The 15,997-nt window shown below is 41.2% G+C and overlaps 1 protein-coding gene across 1 annotated transcript in view; it reads right to left on the bottom strand.

Moving 5' to 3' along the window:
• Positions 1-2,567: 2,567 nt before the first annotated feature.
• LOC122001560 overlaps positions 2,568-15,997 on the bottom strand; it is a 47,077-nt gene continuing 33,647 nt past the window's right edge. Inside the window, exon 5 of the mRNA XM_042556367.1 lies at positions 2,568-2,801. Coding sequence (XP_042412301.1) covers positions 2,703-2,801 — 99 coding nt within the window. The 3' untranslated portion in view covers positions 2,568-2,702. The remainder of the gene's footprint in view (positions 2,802-15,997) is intronic.

Raw genomic sequence — 15,997 nt, 5'->3', positions numbered from 1 at the left:
GATAACATCGGAGGGTCTATCTTCGAGAACACTGGTTCTTTTTAGTGATCGAGCAGGTCATCTATTACGGGAAGAGGATACATCTTGATTGTGACTTGTTGGTGCAGGTAGGTATATATCACAGGCGCATGCTCCCGTCTTTCTTCTTCACGAATATGTGCTCCCATGGTGAGTGACTAGGACGATGAAGCCCTTGTCAAGCCGAGAAGTTGCTTATGAGTTCCTTCAGCCATGCGGTAGGTGCTTTGGAGATAGGATTTGTATGGAATGAGCTCTATCTCAAATTCGATCTCTCGGGTGCTAAGCTCGTAACTTGAGAAGACGCGACATATACTTCCTTATTTGGTTGGTCCTTGTCCCGACTTATCGACCACGGTGCTAAGAACAACCCGTACATCCCATCAACCTCCATGGCTGAGAGAAACTTCTTGGCCTTTCTCCGGGTTCTCAAGCATGAGCTCGCTCAATATGAATACGAGCTCGATGACGGAGGCGTGTTTGATCAAGTCCATCCAAGATAACGCCGAGTCGTATTAATCACTATCAGATCAAAGAGCTCTGTTATAGCAGTGACCACCTTGCTGAGCGCTGACGCCATGATTTCTCCGAGGGTAACGTCGTGAGGAATCAGCCCTCGAAGTACGAGCCTGCTAACTTCTCAGCAAATGCCACGGATATGCATGAATGGGTTGCCCCAAGATTTAAGACGACAGTGTACTTTTGTGTCAAAATACTAATCGACTGTAACAACGAGGCATTTATCGTGTCCTCTCCGTGAGTGAGTAGATCCTCGCATTGGTCGCTGAGGGCTTCTAATATGCTATGTGACCATCTAAAGCGGCACTGGCATTCGATGTCCTCCATACGGTGGCTACTAGCGAGCCGAGGCGGGTCTTGTTGGACACCGCTTGGCCATATGCCCTTCCCGTCGCATTCAAAGTATCTCGTGTGCCTTACGAAAAACTTGGATGGAATTTCCCACAAGCTTTGATGATAAGCGCCTTCTTGGTCCTCCTTTTGATAACTCCACGGTTTGGCGCAGAGTTCCTTTCGAGCTAGAGCCATGAGAGTTGTGACCATGCCTCGGTGCGCTGAGCCTCCTTGACCTTTAGCAGAGGACTTGCTTCGCAGCTTGATGCTATTCGGTAATGCTCTGATTGAAAGCAACCTCTTCTCCGTGGTTTGTGGCCTATGAGCCGCCACCGCTCATTGCTATTTCCGGCCTCGAGATCTGAGCATCAACAGTGATTCTTCTGCGGCTTCGACTAACTTGGCATAGATGAGCCAATCTTGAATTTCTTCACCTCTCACCGAGAGGTTGCCGCATGAAACCGGTGAACTCATAGTGGCGGTGGCTAGGACCACCCGTGAAAGAACTCCTCAAAGAATTCTTTCTCAAGTCCCCATGTCATCCGGTCATGTTTCCGCTCGATTCTCTCCCACCACATACGTGCATCTCCGCTGAGGAGGCGCGACTTCACCTTCTCGTGTTCGCCATCCAGCTCCATCGTATTTTCTGTTTTGAACCATGCCGAGCATCCCATGGTTCCGCCGCCGAGAAATTCTCTTGCTTGACTCTCATGATCGAGATAGGCTTCTCTCTGCTAACGCTACCGGTCTTGTAGTTTGGTGGAACTCTAAGACCAGTGTCGCGGTTAGGCTCGGGCGTGTGGAGAGTGTTCTTCGACTAGCCTTTAAGGTGACTATTTCTTGTTGCTGTTCATATTGCCTCGAATCGGAGCCACTAGTGCTATAAGGTCCGGGAGGCAATCGCACCGCTCGTCTTGGGCTCGTGTGGTGCCCTTCTAGCTGGGCATCCTCGTGCCATTTCTAAAGACATAGAGGACATACATAACTAATACAATCATGTGTATGTAACTACAATCAATAACACGTTAGGTACTGTCATCAATCAACATGCTACAGTATCTATAAACATGAAAGGAAGAACATAATAAAGTGAGAGACGTTTCTTACTTGAAAGCTGCAGGTTCAATGCTGATGTGTGTGTAGGAAGTGAACTCGCGATACCATACGTGAACGCCTTCTACTAACTAACTAAGTCGTCATATTATTTGTCGTAAACTATTCCCACCATCTCTAGGACTAGATGCGGAAGCATAATTAAATTTTTTCTAAGTCGTTAACATTTCTTGGTTCTCGGTACTAAGGGGTGTAAACTAAAGTATACCGAACATATACTACATCCCCTATGGTCAAGGAACTGAAATAACCCTTTCGTGCTATCGGATTGATCCTCGATTGAGATCGATGATCGATCGGAATCCGTTGAGGATCGATCGACCTCTTGTGCGAAGTGTCGACGTGATCGGATGATCGGTCATCGATCCGGTCGGTCATCGATCGATCGATCCGCAGCCAGCGCTGATGGAATGGATCGGATCGATCGGTGATCGATCCGTGCCGTCTCATGGAAGATTGCCCAATCGATCACCGATCGATTGAAACCAATCGATCCACCGATCGATCGAGGTTACTGATTTTTGCAGCTAACTCTGATTTCAGCACTGTTTCGTGCCCCAATCACAATACAAGTTCTAAAATGATTAATAAACACTCTAACATCAAAAAATTAGTGTTCTAAGCATAATAAAGTGCATGGTTAACTAATTCATAGCAATGAACACACTAAAGTGCAAATGATAAAATACTGAAAAGTTCTAATGTTTAAACAAAGCTTGCTAAGGTTCCCTAAGATCTTCTTTCCAAGTTCCTGCCCACACACATCTTTGTAGCATTGTCCTCCAGCCTCCGCTAGTCCATCTTCCCTTTACATTTATCTGCAGTATAAGGAAAAGGATGTATCTATAAGCTTTCGCTTAGTAAGAAACCATCTACCTCAATAAAACATGCATATGATGCATTTATGCTTTTAAAAACATGCTATCAAACATATGATGAACTTGTTAAAGCATGGCATACTGAAATCACTGAACATGAACACTAAAGCATGGCATACAAGCTAATCATAAACTATCATGAGTATCAATAAAGAAAACTGAACTGAACATGAACTGGGCTAAGCTGGAACTGAATTCAAACTCAACTATCATAACTAATCCTTGTGAGTTTTGAAAAGCTATAATATAATAGATTAAAATATATAATCATACTGCTAATGGGCCCGGCAACTGTACATGCTATGCGCGCATCCTTAACTAGACCCGGGGTTGCAAATCCCGTATTTAGTAAGGTTTACTAGGTTATCTAAACCTAGGGACCGACTATGGGAGCCCAGCCCAATGGATATCTAATCCTGTACAGTGCCCCTACTGAAAGTAAAATACTGAACTCTAGCTAATAAATACTTGTCTTGCTTCTACTAGGTTGTCTAAACCCAGAACTAGGTTATCTAAACCTAGAGGCGACTGTGGGAGCCCACCCATTGGACATCTAGTCTGGTAAAAGCTGAAACAAGACTAGATAAACTGTACAAATGCTTCTATTGCATTTATCTAAACTACTAAAATGCCTAGGTTGCATTTTGCTGAACTAAACAATTTATCAAACACTTGGCATGCGCTAATTCGCATCCTTTGTGTCGGAAATCTACATACTATTAAACTAACACATGGAATTCACACGGAAGCTACTTATACTGCAGGTGAGGGGTTTCTTACCTCGTACGCTAATTTTCCGGTGGAGAGATCCCTTCGACGATCTTCTCGCGTCTATGCGTTCCTCTCGCGGAGGGGAGCGTCCTCGTGTCGAAGTCGTCGCCGGAAAGTGTCCTTGGCCGGAACCCTTGCTTGTTCTTGTGGTTGGCGCCGAGAGAGGGAGGGAAAGGAGGAGTGGGCGGCGGTGAGGGTTGAGGAGAAGAGAATCACGATTAAAATAAAACCCTCACTTAATAATTTCCTATTTATATTAAGTGGTAATTTCGTCCCAATTCTAACTTAAATAAAATTGTCTCCCTTTCATTTTAGCACGGCCCTGCTGGGTTCAACTAGTTACTAGAATTATCCGTAAACCACTGGTCTCGAGTTCAATTCCCGCTTAGGCCGTTTTCATTTTCTATTTGTTTTTGCTACTTTCGCTACTCTAAAAATTCTGTAAAAATATCCTAAAATTCCAGGAAAATCGTAGAATATTTTAAAATAGTTTTGAGAATTTTCAGGCATTACACTTAGTCTAAATTTTAAAATTAAAATTAGCACTTTCCAGTGAGAAAATTAAATAATAAATTTCTCTATGAGGCTTTCTCTAAGGAAGTGATTGTTGCTCGAATAACCAAGAAGGCCTAGTGCCTCGCCACGACTTGGAAGCCAAAATATTGAAATAAATGTTTAATTAACTTTCTGTCAAAGCATTAAAATTAGAATTAATTAATGCTTTCAAAAGTTTTTGAAACAATTTTTTTCAAAATATTTTTATACTTAGAAAAATACTTTTACGTGAAATTGACTTAGAAATTTAATTACTTAGAAAAATTTTCAAAGATTTAAGTTAGAATTTTTTTTTTAATTTTTTTTTAAATTAGAAAATTGTTTCTATTTTTTTTGCAAAACCGTCTAAGTTAGAATTCTTTCTTATAATCTCACTTAGAAAATTTTATTAAAATTTTACTTAAAATTTTTCAGAGACTGTTTATGTAAAAATTATTGCATGTTTTTAAGGATCTCAAAATTTTCTTAGTCTTTAACACTTAGATTTTTTTCTTGAAACCCCATTTTTTTTGTGATCAAAGGGGGAGAAGGATTAGTATAAGTCTAGGGGGACGTAGATCAAAATCTAACTTGTTGTATTTTTGTACTTAAATTGCAAATAAGTTAGTTTTATTCTATGTCTATTTATACCCTAGCTTAACTTGGGTTGCTCACACCAAAAAGGGGGAGATTGTTGGAACTCCAAGGTTGTTTTGGTGTGATCAACAAGTTAAGTTAGGCCCTATATGTTTCTAACCTTGTGTCTAAGTGTGCAGGAGCTTAGGAGCACAGGTAGTCGAGTGAGAGGCACGCGGCGAGAAGGACTGGCACGTGCGCCCGAGGGATGAGGCGCCAAAGAGCTGCGGACAGCGAGAAGGAAGGCGTGCTGTGGTCCGCTGGGGAGAAGCCGGGAGTAAGAGAGGCGTAGCTAGAGAAGGATGACATGCGCGTCCGAGGGAGACTGCGAAATGTCTACCGTGGAAGGAAACACACGATGATTCCGAGGGCGAGAAGCCGAGGGAAGCTCTGCTCGAGAAGACCGGAAGTTGGTTCGGGTGAGCTGGACATGACAGATCACCCAAGCAAAAGGATCCGGAGAGAAGAAGCAGCGGTGGAGCCGACCCGAGAGAGGTTGGACGAAAAAGTCAACTGTTGAATTTGGGCCCGGGGCACCGAATTGATTGGCGCACAAGCGAGGCCCAGGCGCCAGGCGGCGGAATGATTCCGGTGCCCAAACCTGAATGTTGACCGATCGAGATTTATCTCGATTCAACGCTGAGGGATAAAATTTATCCCCTAGGGAGGGAACCCCGACCAAGGCTATAAATATAGCCTTGGAAGCTTTTCATCGTTCAGAAATTGTAACAATGCTTGTGCGCTTCCATTGTTTAGATTAGCTTCTTTCTTTCTGTGCCTACATTGCTATAAAAGAGGCTTCTCCGCCTGAAGGAGATAGTAGTGCGATCATTTTCCTTGGATTAACAACCTCCCCGGTTGTAACCAAGTAAACATCTGGCGCCTCATCTTTTTCTGTTTTAATTAAGTGCTTTTCTATTTTATATGCAAGTGTTAGTTTGAAAAGTCGGGAAGGGTTGTGTTTTATTTTTACAGGGCTATTCAACCCCCCCTTCTAGCCGGCCGCAACGGTCCTACAAAAGACTCTCGACCCATTTGGATGAGTTATAAGTGAGCCGAGCTCTCACGCCTCCAGAATCTTGAGTCGTTCATCCAAGTTATAAGCAAGTAAAGCCCTCACGCCTAAGTGTTAAAAACTCTTGACCCATTCAGGAAAGTTATAAGTGAGTTGTTTGGAGCTCTCCTTTTAGTTGAGCCACCTCGACAGTAAGCTTATCGACCATGTCCTACGAGCCGCTTGACTCCCAGGTTGGAGCTTGTAACTGCCTATTTTCATGTTCGAGGAAGGTAAACCTTTGGCACATAGCTAAGCTTTCTATCCAGAACTGCAAAAAAAGGTCAGTTGACGCCGATTGGGGAAAATGAATGAAAAATCATAGAAGAGCTTACTCCAGTAGATTTCTGACTAAAACTATCAGTAAGCTCCCCGGGCGGAATAGTCCCTCCCCTGGCCCTAGCATCTGCCTAGGTCTGGGCTAGGGTGCCTTGTATCTTGATCTGATGTTTAGGGGAGCGCGGTTTGACGTCGTCTGGATGGTGCCAGTCATCCGCGGGTAGTTTGAGGATGGCCATAATATGCCTACGACCACTCAGATCCGAAGGCTCTGAACTAAATTTTCCCTTGGACTTGGACATGGGAGAGGAACGGATAACTGAAGTAGGGGCCACTGGGTCGGCTGGCAGCGACGGTAGGTAGGAAATAGGCTATGCAATCATCGCCCCCGCTGGTAGCTCGGACAAGGAAGGAGCCCGATTGGACGATGGTGGTGTCGACAGACTGACTGTCATCTCAGGGATTACGGAGGAAGAGCTCTTGCCCCGCTCAGATGGAGGATGAGGTATAGAGTAGTCACGGTCGTCTGCGAAATAGAGACTTCCAAGCGGGAAGAAGCCTCCTTGTTGGATTTGAGCATTGGACGGGATCTTTTCCTATGTTGGCGTTGGATCAATGGCTCGTCAAAGATAGTCGATTTAGAAGGAATGGGCACCGAGACCATGGAAGGTCGGGCAGGTGGAAGCTCACTTGTGGTAGCCGTCGCGTCGCTTGCTGCCACTCGACGGCTTGCTTCTTTGGTCTGCTCTTCTAAGTGTTCGATGGATAAGCACCCATGGCTCTCCAGCTCGGCTGCCCCCTTTGTGTTGATTTCTACATCAGTTAATTTGTGGGAGCTGCTTAATAATGACTTGAGTATGACTTGGGTTGCAAAACAAAAAAAGGAATTAGTTAGAATAAAAAATGATGGGTATAAAAGTAACTTATGTAAGGAGCTGGCCAACCGGGCTCGGATGAGATTCAACCCAAACATACATAGCACACCCTCCAGCAATAATTTGTGGATGTGATATTTCTGACTAGCTAGGTGCACGACCTCCTACAGGTAGGTTGGCTCCCATCAATATCTTCTCAGTGCAGAGGATTTTGGCAGCTCCATTTGCCAACCAGTTCGGAAGGTGGGCTTGTCGAGAAGTCAAACATAAAAGTAGTGGTCTTTTCGACCCTTATTAGATGAGGACATCTTATCGAAGTAGACAATGCCCACTTGGGTTTGGAAAAGAAAGGTGTCTGACTCGAACAATTTTGGATAATAAAAGTAGTGAAAAACGTGGGATAAGAGAGGAATTCCGTATAGGAGAAATAGTACAATGACCCCACACAGTAATATGAAAGAGTTCAAGATCAACTGGTGCAAGGGAATGTGGAAATACCTACAAACTTCAGAAAAGAAGGGATGGATAGGAAATCACAGGCTAGAGTAGAATTGGCCTTTGAACAAGGGAAGAAGGTCATCTAGGGGCGTATGGGGCGAGCGTAGGCGAAAGGGATAGCGATTTGGTAGTCCTCGGGAATGTTGTAGGTCATCTTCATTTGATCTACCTCATCACTGTTAAAATTAGACTCAGTGGAGGTGTACCATAGCCTGGGGACAATCGGGAGTGGGGAGGGAGAACGCACCATGAAAAGCAGGGACTAAAAGGAGAATAAGAGAGGAACTTACTGAGGAGGAAGAATCACCAACGATGAACAGAGAGGAGTAGGAGAGAAATCGAACGTGAAGAAGACGAAAATGCAGATACAGAGAAGAAAGAAAGTAGGGGTTTAAAAACCCCGTTGACAATTGTCCCCAGCCATCTGATCGAGATCTTTAGAAAACGAGACTTAATCTTGGCTGTTGAATTCAAAAAGGCAGCCGTCATATCAGATCCCAATAGCCATCTATCACATCACACATGTGATGGCAGAGGATCGCAACACATGACATTCAATTACAGGTGACATTAATGAGGAAGGGGAGCACATAATTAAAAGGTATGGTCAAACATGCTTTGCATTAACGGTTAGAGATTTAAATGGTTTCCAAGAAATTAAGATGACATAAATGGCAATTAAAAGACACTAAGGGGGAGTGATTGCTCAGAAAAAGAGATCAGAAGGAAGTTAAGAAACAAAAAAGTGTTGGCCATGTTGGATCCGAGTGGCATCAACCTCGGAGTTTGAACACCCGATCGGAAAGAGGAGTGGCAGAGCACACTAATTGTCCAGTCAGTCGGACTTGCAGCCTTCTTCGACTAGACTTGAGAGGAAGACTTATGATATGGTGCTGAAGGAGGACCCCACCAAAGAAGGGTCAAGGCAGGGAAGCGCGGATGACGTGGAGGTCAAAGACCTACACCCATCAATCAGGCGTAGTTGGCCGAACATGCACTAAGGCCGATTGGATAAAACAAGAGACAAACATTAAAACACCCAGGCCACCGTCTTGGCCGATCGGGCTTCATGACCAGCTAGATAAAAAAACAACCCTGTGATAACCAAACAACTGAGTGAAGGAAAATAGCTATGTTCAGAGCAACCAAGCTGAGACGACTTCTAGTCGACCTACAGTGGGAGCCACCTATATATCTTATCGTACCCTTTTGGAGGTTTGTGCCACTGACAACAGAGCATGTCTAGCAGGTAAATCATACTTTAGAAGCTTCTAGCATATCACATCAGAGATTTGTGTGCTCGCTTAAGGAAAGGTATCATTGACACTTTTTGACTTGTCTTTTCTTAGACACTTTAGGAAACGTGCATACACTTTGAGATGCATGCACAAATGTTACAGTGACACTATAAAAGAGAGTTTCCATCCATAGGCGGAGGTATGCGCAACTTTGTTATTCTATGCGCTCTAACTATAGTTTCCTACTATTTTTCTCCATTGAGTGAAGGACTGACTTGAGTGTTGGAGGGCCAACGCTCGGAACCCCTTCCCGGCCCGACACTAATGCCCCTGGTTTTGTAGGACAGCGAGATGCCTACTTCCAATCAACCGCAGAGACACGCCCCCAACCCACTATTTTCTCCGCTTTCGGACAGAATCACTAAGTATGGTATATTACAAGATCATTTTACAGTTGACTGCTAACTTTTTAAATGGATTATGGATAATGGATTATTCTGCAAAAGGTAATATGGTCTCCATGACTGTCTCACAATATTAGAAGAGAGTAAATCAAGAAACCGAAATTAGCCATCACATGGAAGGATAATTTTTTGATCTTTATGCAGATTCGATCCTTTCTCAATTCTATAAATCTACTATGCGATAACCAACTCAGTTATACTCTAGGGCAATAATAGATTATACTAGTTGTTTGATTGCCATAGTTACTAAAGTTGAATTAGTAATCATTTGATTATAAATTTAATTTAATCAAATTTTAAATTTTATAATCATCAAATATAATAAATCAAAATATTTTTTTTAAATAAAATTTTAAATTAACCAAATATATATAATTTTTAAATTTAAAAAATTATTTCAATTTAATTAAGATTTTACTTTGCAAATTTATATTAGTGTTAATGTATGGATGCAATAACATTTAAATGGTATTACAACTAATGTGAGTATGTGTTATAACAATACATGTCCTCCAAGTCGTAGCTGAGTTGGTTATCGTATGACAGATTTATAGAATTGAACAAAGGTCGAATTTTAGTAAAGATCAAGGAATTATCCTCTCATATGATGAATAATTTCAATTTCTTGATTAATGAAGCGGATCTATTCGTATAAATAATCAAGAGAATTTTAAAAATAAGATCTTGAAATCACTTATAAACTTTAAAATAAATTAATAAAGAATTATCAAAATAAAAATAACTTTCAAATTAAAATTACACTCATTTTATAAACTCAACTCAAATGAAAATAAATATTATAAATAAAAAAATATATTATATTTAATAGAGATCAAATGTATTATTACTATTTTCTTTTATCATATATGCACTAATTTAAAATTTGTTTTTAATTTACTTTTTAAAAATTATTTTATTTTTTACATTACTAAATTCTCCTCTTTTTTTTTTCTTTTTCTGTTCTTAATAATAGAGTTTGTGAATCTTGATTTTATTATTTACTATTTTGCATTGGAAATAGATGCACCTATTGATGATGTGTCAAATGAGTTTTGTATTTTGATTCAAATTGATTGATTTTAGTGTTCATTTTAGTTGAGAAATTGATTTTGGAGTTAGATTTTGTTATTCAAGATATATCTTGAGCTAATTCAATTAGCTACTTTTTATTCATGATTTGTGCCTCATACATTTTAATTTTGGTTGTAGGTGAAGATTTGGGCTCATTGATCACACTTGGATGCACTCAAGTTAGTTAGCTTGAACATGGATTTGACCCGCGCCAATGAACTATTGAACTTGGTTGACCAAATCAGTTGCTGCTATACCCAAACTGGACCAAGCCACTGAACCGGACTCAACAGTGAACCCGACCTAAAGCAAAGATGAAAAACCCAGAAATGACACGATGAACAGTGGGTTGCGCTACTGTTCACCATGCCATCATCGTCGCCATCTTCAGCGAAGACGCAAGTTCCATCCACAATTCAACCGATGTTCTAGTTCTGTCATCATCGGCGATAATATGGGGTAATCAACGACCATCTTCTGAGCATCAAGTCGAAGTGGAGGGAGGTTCTTCTACCAACGATTTTCACATTACGCTATTCACGGGAGAATCCAGATCGGGGGAGTTTTCTAGATCTGGAGGATTCTACCAAGAGGCAGGAGCTCAGGAGGAGTTTTTCTAGAGTCTTTGTTATCTTTCCGTCAATTAAGTGGCTCGCGATTTCAGAGTTGAACCGATCAATCGATTGGGGATCACGACAACCATTTCCTCTGTTCTTCGGACGATGAATTTCTGATGAGATCGCAAGCTTGTAGGGAGGTTTCTGCTAGCTAGGAGTTTCATAATTTCGAGTTTTAGACTTAAACATCACCGGTGATTGCTCAAGGGAGTTTTTGCAAGTTTCTCTGTGACTTCGCAGAGAGGCAGTACTTAAGCGTTGATTGAGTTAGTGGATGTTTCTTAATCTGAATTTTAGTTTCAATTGATAGCTCTATTATTTTAATTTTTTTTTCTTTTTGTTGCAAAAAAAACCAAGTTGAATTCTATTCTGTTAGATTTTCTCATTCTATTTTTGTTACTGCTTATAGTTGTGTCTGAAAGGAAAATCAGAGACAAGAGTTTAGGGATTTCAATTCATGCTTCAGTTTCAATTCTCAATTCTTACCTTAGTTCAAATTCTGTTACTGAATTTACTGATTCTTAGACTTCTATTAGATTAGAATTGCTTTTAAGCCATGTTTCCTTAAATTGATTTTCTCCTGGTTTAGTTTAGCTTTGAGTAATTTTGTTCATTTCAGCAAATGCAATTCAAATCAGTTTAGGTTAAGTTGATAGATTTACTTAGGAATTGAAGTTATTCATGTGAAAGTTTATTTGCTGTTAGCTTGTTAAACTTAAGTTAGCTTTATTTCATAAAGTGAGTTGTTGCTCAGATTTAATTTTGTCAAGCATACATTTTCTATTTCATTGCATTTAGTTGGATAGTAGCCATTTTAATTCTGATCTTGTAATAACCAAAACTTTACCTTCAGTAGGAAATACAAATTAATATCACATTTTTAGTCATTCACATATTCACTAGTTATCCTTGGAAAGAAATATGACTTGGGACTCCTTACTACATCTCTTTTCTTAAATTTAATTGAGTTTCAATTTTAATTAATTTAATGTGCCACGTGACATGCAAAATGGGTTACACCACCTATCCTAATGAAGCAACTTCAACTGTTGAGAAACTCTTAAGTGTGTTCATGTTTTAGTGTCAACTAATTTGGAATGTGATTCTTGAAGTGTTGAAGATTAATTAGTAGAGTTCTTCATCTGCTTATATGAAGCAAATCGAAGCTAGATCCTCTTATGGTTCTTCTATGACATGGCGTGAAAAACTCAGATCGGTTTGGAGACAAGTTGGTTCTCCATTTCTTCGGTTATAAGCGAGTTAGTTACTTCTTGGTTCGGCTTATTGGACTAGTCTTCTTGAGCTGACCATAACTAATCCTTGAAACATTTTAGAGAGGAGAAAGCATAACTTTAGAATTGTCTTAATGTTGATTGGATTGGTTTCCAAGACTCGGAAGAGAGAAAAAGAATCGTAACTGATCCTGTCATGAAAGCGAGGAAGATGATGCGTTGGATAAGTAGATCCAATATTGACCGTGAGAAGATGAAGACTCTGGTGATGCGGACTAACCTGCATAGCAAAAATAGGAACTAGGAGGAGGATGAGTTGCTAGGAGGAACTAGCAAAAATAGGAATTACCGAGCCAGGGAGGGAGTCGCTGGCATAGACACTCTGACACTCAAGTCAAAACAGTAGCACCAGTGAAAAGGATAGAAGATGATGAACCCTAGTGTTGTAGTGTAGATGCGTATGTTAAACGTATTAGCGTACCTAACCAACAGAGAGGACTCCCCTTTTTATACCGTCTCTCATAACTTTCATAATAATAAGACGAATGAGAATGTTTGGTGTCAGAATATGTCAGGTGGAGGATGTATAACAACCCTCCTCTGAGCAGAGGAAGGTTCCATTGCTTGTATATATCAGAATAATGGAATATTCTTCGGTGAATAGATGTTATTCTCTGACAGGTTTGATGTAATTTCCTAACAATGCTATCTCCTAGAGGAGACCCAACTAGCTCTGGGCCTGGGCAAGTATATGCTAAGAGCCTTATTTATAAGAATACTGAGAAGTGGGGAGCTAAGTCCCATAGATTTGACCGGCGCTAGGACTGACCGACAACAAGATAGGAGCCCTGCCTCTGGAAGTGAGGAGCTGAGTCACGTATGCCCGGTATGCTCTAAGGCCTCCTGGGTTTATGCTGGGAGTTTTTGTAGGATTGTTACGCACGTGAGAGGGGGAGAGGAATCACGTGGTTTTAAAAATCTATCTTTTTTGGTTTTGAAAATGAGTATGCAAAAAGCACAATACGCGAGGAGTTATTTGGTTCGGAGCTTTCGGCGACTACTACTACAAGACCCAGGTCCCACAGACCTATCGACGAATAATCCACTAATGACCTTTTCCGGAACTGCCGGAAGAGGGGATCGAGAATAATAAAAAAGATAGGATAAGTGTACCAAGCTATACTTTCCTTTATGCAGTAATTAAGTACACAAAGTGTGAGATCTTGGAAAATTTAATTAATAGGGTTATTTGGAAAATAGCCTTATAAAATTTTCCGGGATTTTTAGAAATTTTATGGGAATTTTTCGGAACTCGTACGGAGGGTTTTGAGGGGATCGTTCGGTAGGCGCGGAATATGCCTGTTTGGGATATCCATTTAAGTGAGGAAATGTTCTAATATATAATTTTTTTTTTTCATTTTCTTTTTATTTCTCCCAAACGCCGAACCCGACCCTCCTCTTCACTGCGATTTCCTCTCCTTCCCCGACTCTCTTCCCCGACCCTTTCCTCTCTCTGTTCCTCGCAAACAACTCGACGCCGACGGGGCTTGCAATCGTCTTCACCGCCTGAGGAGGAGGTCGCCGGAACCTTGCTAGAGGTCGAACAAGGAGGCGGATCCTCCTGATCTCCTGTTCTCAGGTCTTCCCCGAGCCTTTCCTTCCCCGATCTTTCCCCTCGATTTTGCCGATCCTTTCTTCCCCGATCCGATCGCCGGCTTGAAGTTGCCCTAGGGTTTCGAAGGTAAGCTATTAAACCTAGTTGTGGATTTTAGAGCTTCGGTTTTCTTCTCTGTTTACTGATCCTCATCTTCTTGGCGGTGGAATTAGGTCACGGATTTGGAGAGGTTGGTATCAGGGAGGTGTTGTTGGATTAGGGGAAGGAATCAGATCAGACTCGTGCTAGGTTTTCCCTTGATCAGATCAGTGGACCTTCTCCTCCTTGCTGTTGATTGAGGTCTCGGTTTGAGGTGAGTTCTTGTTGGAATTTGAGTTTTGCTTGATTAGAGATCTCCATTTCTTGTTGATCTGTGATCTCCTTGTTTGATTCCTTCTTGATCCGATTGATTTCCAGTGAGGTTCGGTTCTGATCAGTGAAGTGTGCTTGAGTTGTTGGGCAATGCCTAGAAGAGTTGCTGTTGGATCATTGGTCTCCTTGATTGATCTCTTGTTGTAATCCGATTGATTTCCAGTGAGGTTGAGTGTCCTGTGGATCTGGAATTGGGTTTTGTGGCTTCTTGGTTCCGACAGCACCTCAACCAGTAGCTCCTCTGGTTTCAACAATCAACAGTGGTTGTTAATTGAGGATCTTGTCTGGTCCAGCAGATCACTTTGTTTTCCAGCAGCTCAATTGAGGTATGTTCAAGAGTAATTGATACATGTTCTAGATGAATCAGGTTAAGTGTGATTGATTTGTGGATACATGTTGTAATTAGTTGTTGATTGTGTGTAGAATTAATCTAATGGAATGGTTAGGGTTAGGGTAATTAACCTTAGTCAACCGTTAGATTTCTAATCTAATTGGTGATTAGGGATTATGTAACTAATCCTAATTAACCATTAGATTTAATTATGTAGATTGAGGTTGTGTTGATTAGGGTTTTGCCCTAATTTAATTTTAGGGATTTTATTTAGCTATTCATTTGGATTTAGCTAAATAAAATATATATATTTTTTGACACAGGACTTTGATTCGAGATAGGCGTCTCGACGTTGGATTTGGCGTGATTGTACCTTCTATTGGAGGCAGGTACCCTTTGACTTATCTTTTCGATATTGTCTTATGATATGTATAGTTTATATATAATTACTAGTGATTGGTAGTTTAGTACTTTCTCTGGGTTTAGTTTAGTTGATGCCTGATACATGCTTATACTGTTAGTTGCTATCCATTAGTCTGGCCTGCTTTTCTTTCTAGCTATGTTTATCTGTGTTTATAGAGATAGAGGTATTTATTGTGCTTCCCTCTATACTGGATTAGTTGATAGATATGTTGGATGTGTGATGTTGGATTCATATTGTTTACTATTCTTGTTATATATGTGTTTATCTTTTTGGCACCTACACATATGGAGGAGGATATGTTCAGGTATGACATACTGTAGCCGCATGCACCATATTGCATGATTGCATGCTGGGCGATTGACGACTCCATTATTGTTGAGCTCGTCGGCCGGCTACATGGGCCTACACACAACGTGACCACTACATGGGTAGTGGCACAATACTCAGGGTGTGTATGGTAGGTTGCCCGGTGGTGCTCCGCTAGGACGCTCATGGGTAGCGTGATAGGAGCGTGGTAGCACGCCTGGGTCCCTCCCCGTCATTGTGTACCGGGATATGAGAGCATTGCGCTTCCTCACTATGTTTGGGGTAGGAGAATAGGTGTACTCTGACAGTATCCTGTCCACTCTTTCACTCATCAGGGGTAGTGATGGCAGAGTGCACGGGTGTCATAGTCCTACCCACTCGGTCTCGCCATTGCGTGTGAGACGGCTGAGCATGGCAGTAGGGGTGACCAGAACATGTCATTTGCATCATATGCACAGATTGCATTATTTATGATTGATGCATTTTGGTGATTGCATATGATTGACATGCATACAGGTTATATGCTTTTGCTCTGACTATTTTTATCTGTGTATGTTCACAGTCAGTTGCACAAGGCTCGCAGGTGAGTACAGTTTATTTCAGTTATGCATTTTCTTATTATTCTTGCTATAGACTGTACTTTATGCCTATTGCTGGTTATTATAGTTTATTTCAGCTATGCATATCTGTTATACTGTTAGGAGACTGTACCGTAGGTTGTATTGTTAGGAAACTGTACTGTAGGCTCTATGGTTTAATGTACTGTACCATAGGATGTTA

Source organism: Zingiber officinale, chromosome 7A (genome assembly GCF_018446385.1).
Source record: "Zingiber officinale cultivar Zhangliang chromosome 7A, Zo_v1.1, whole genome shotgun sequence".
Lineage (NCBI taxonomy): Eukaryota > Viridiplantae > Streptophyta > Magnoliopsida > Zingiberales > Zingiberaceae > Zingiber > Zingiber officinale.
Note: the sequence above shows the minus strand (reverse complement) of the source record. Positions and strands in the feature narration are given on the sequence as shown.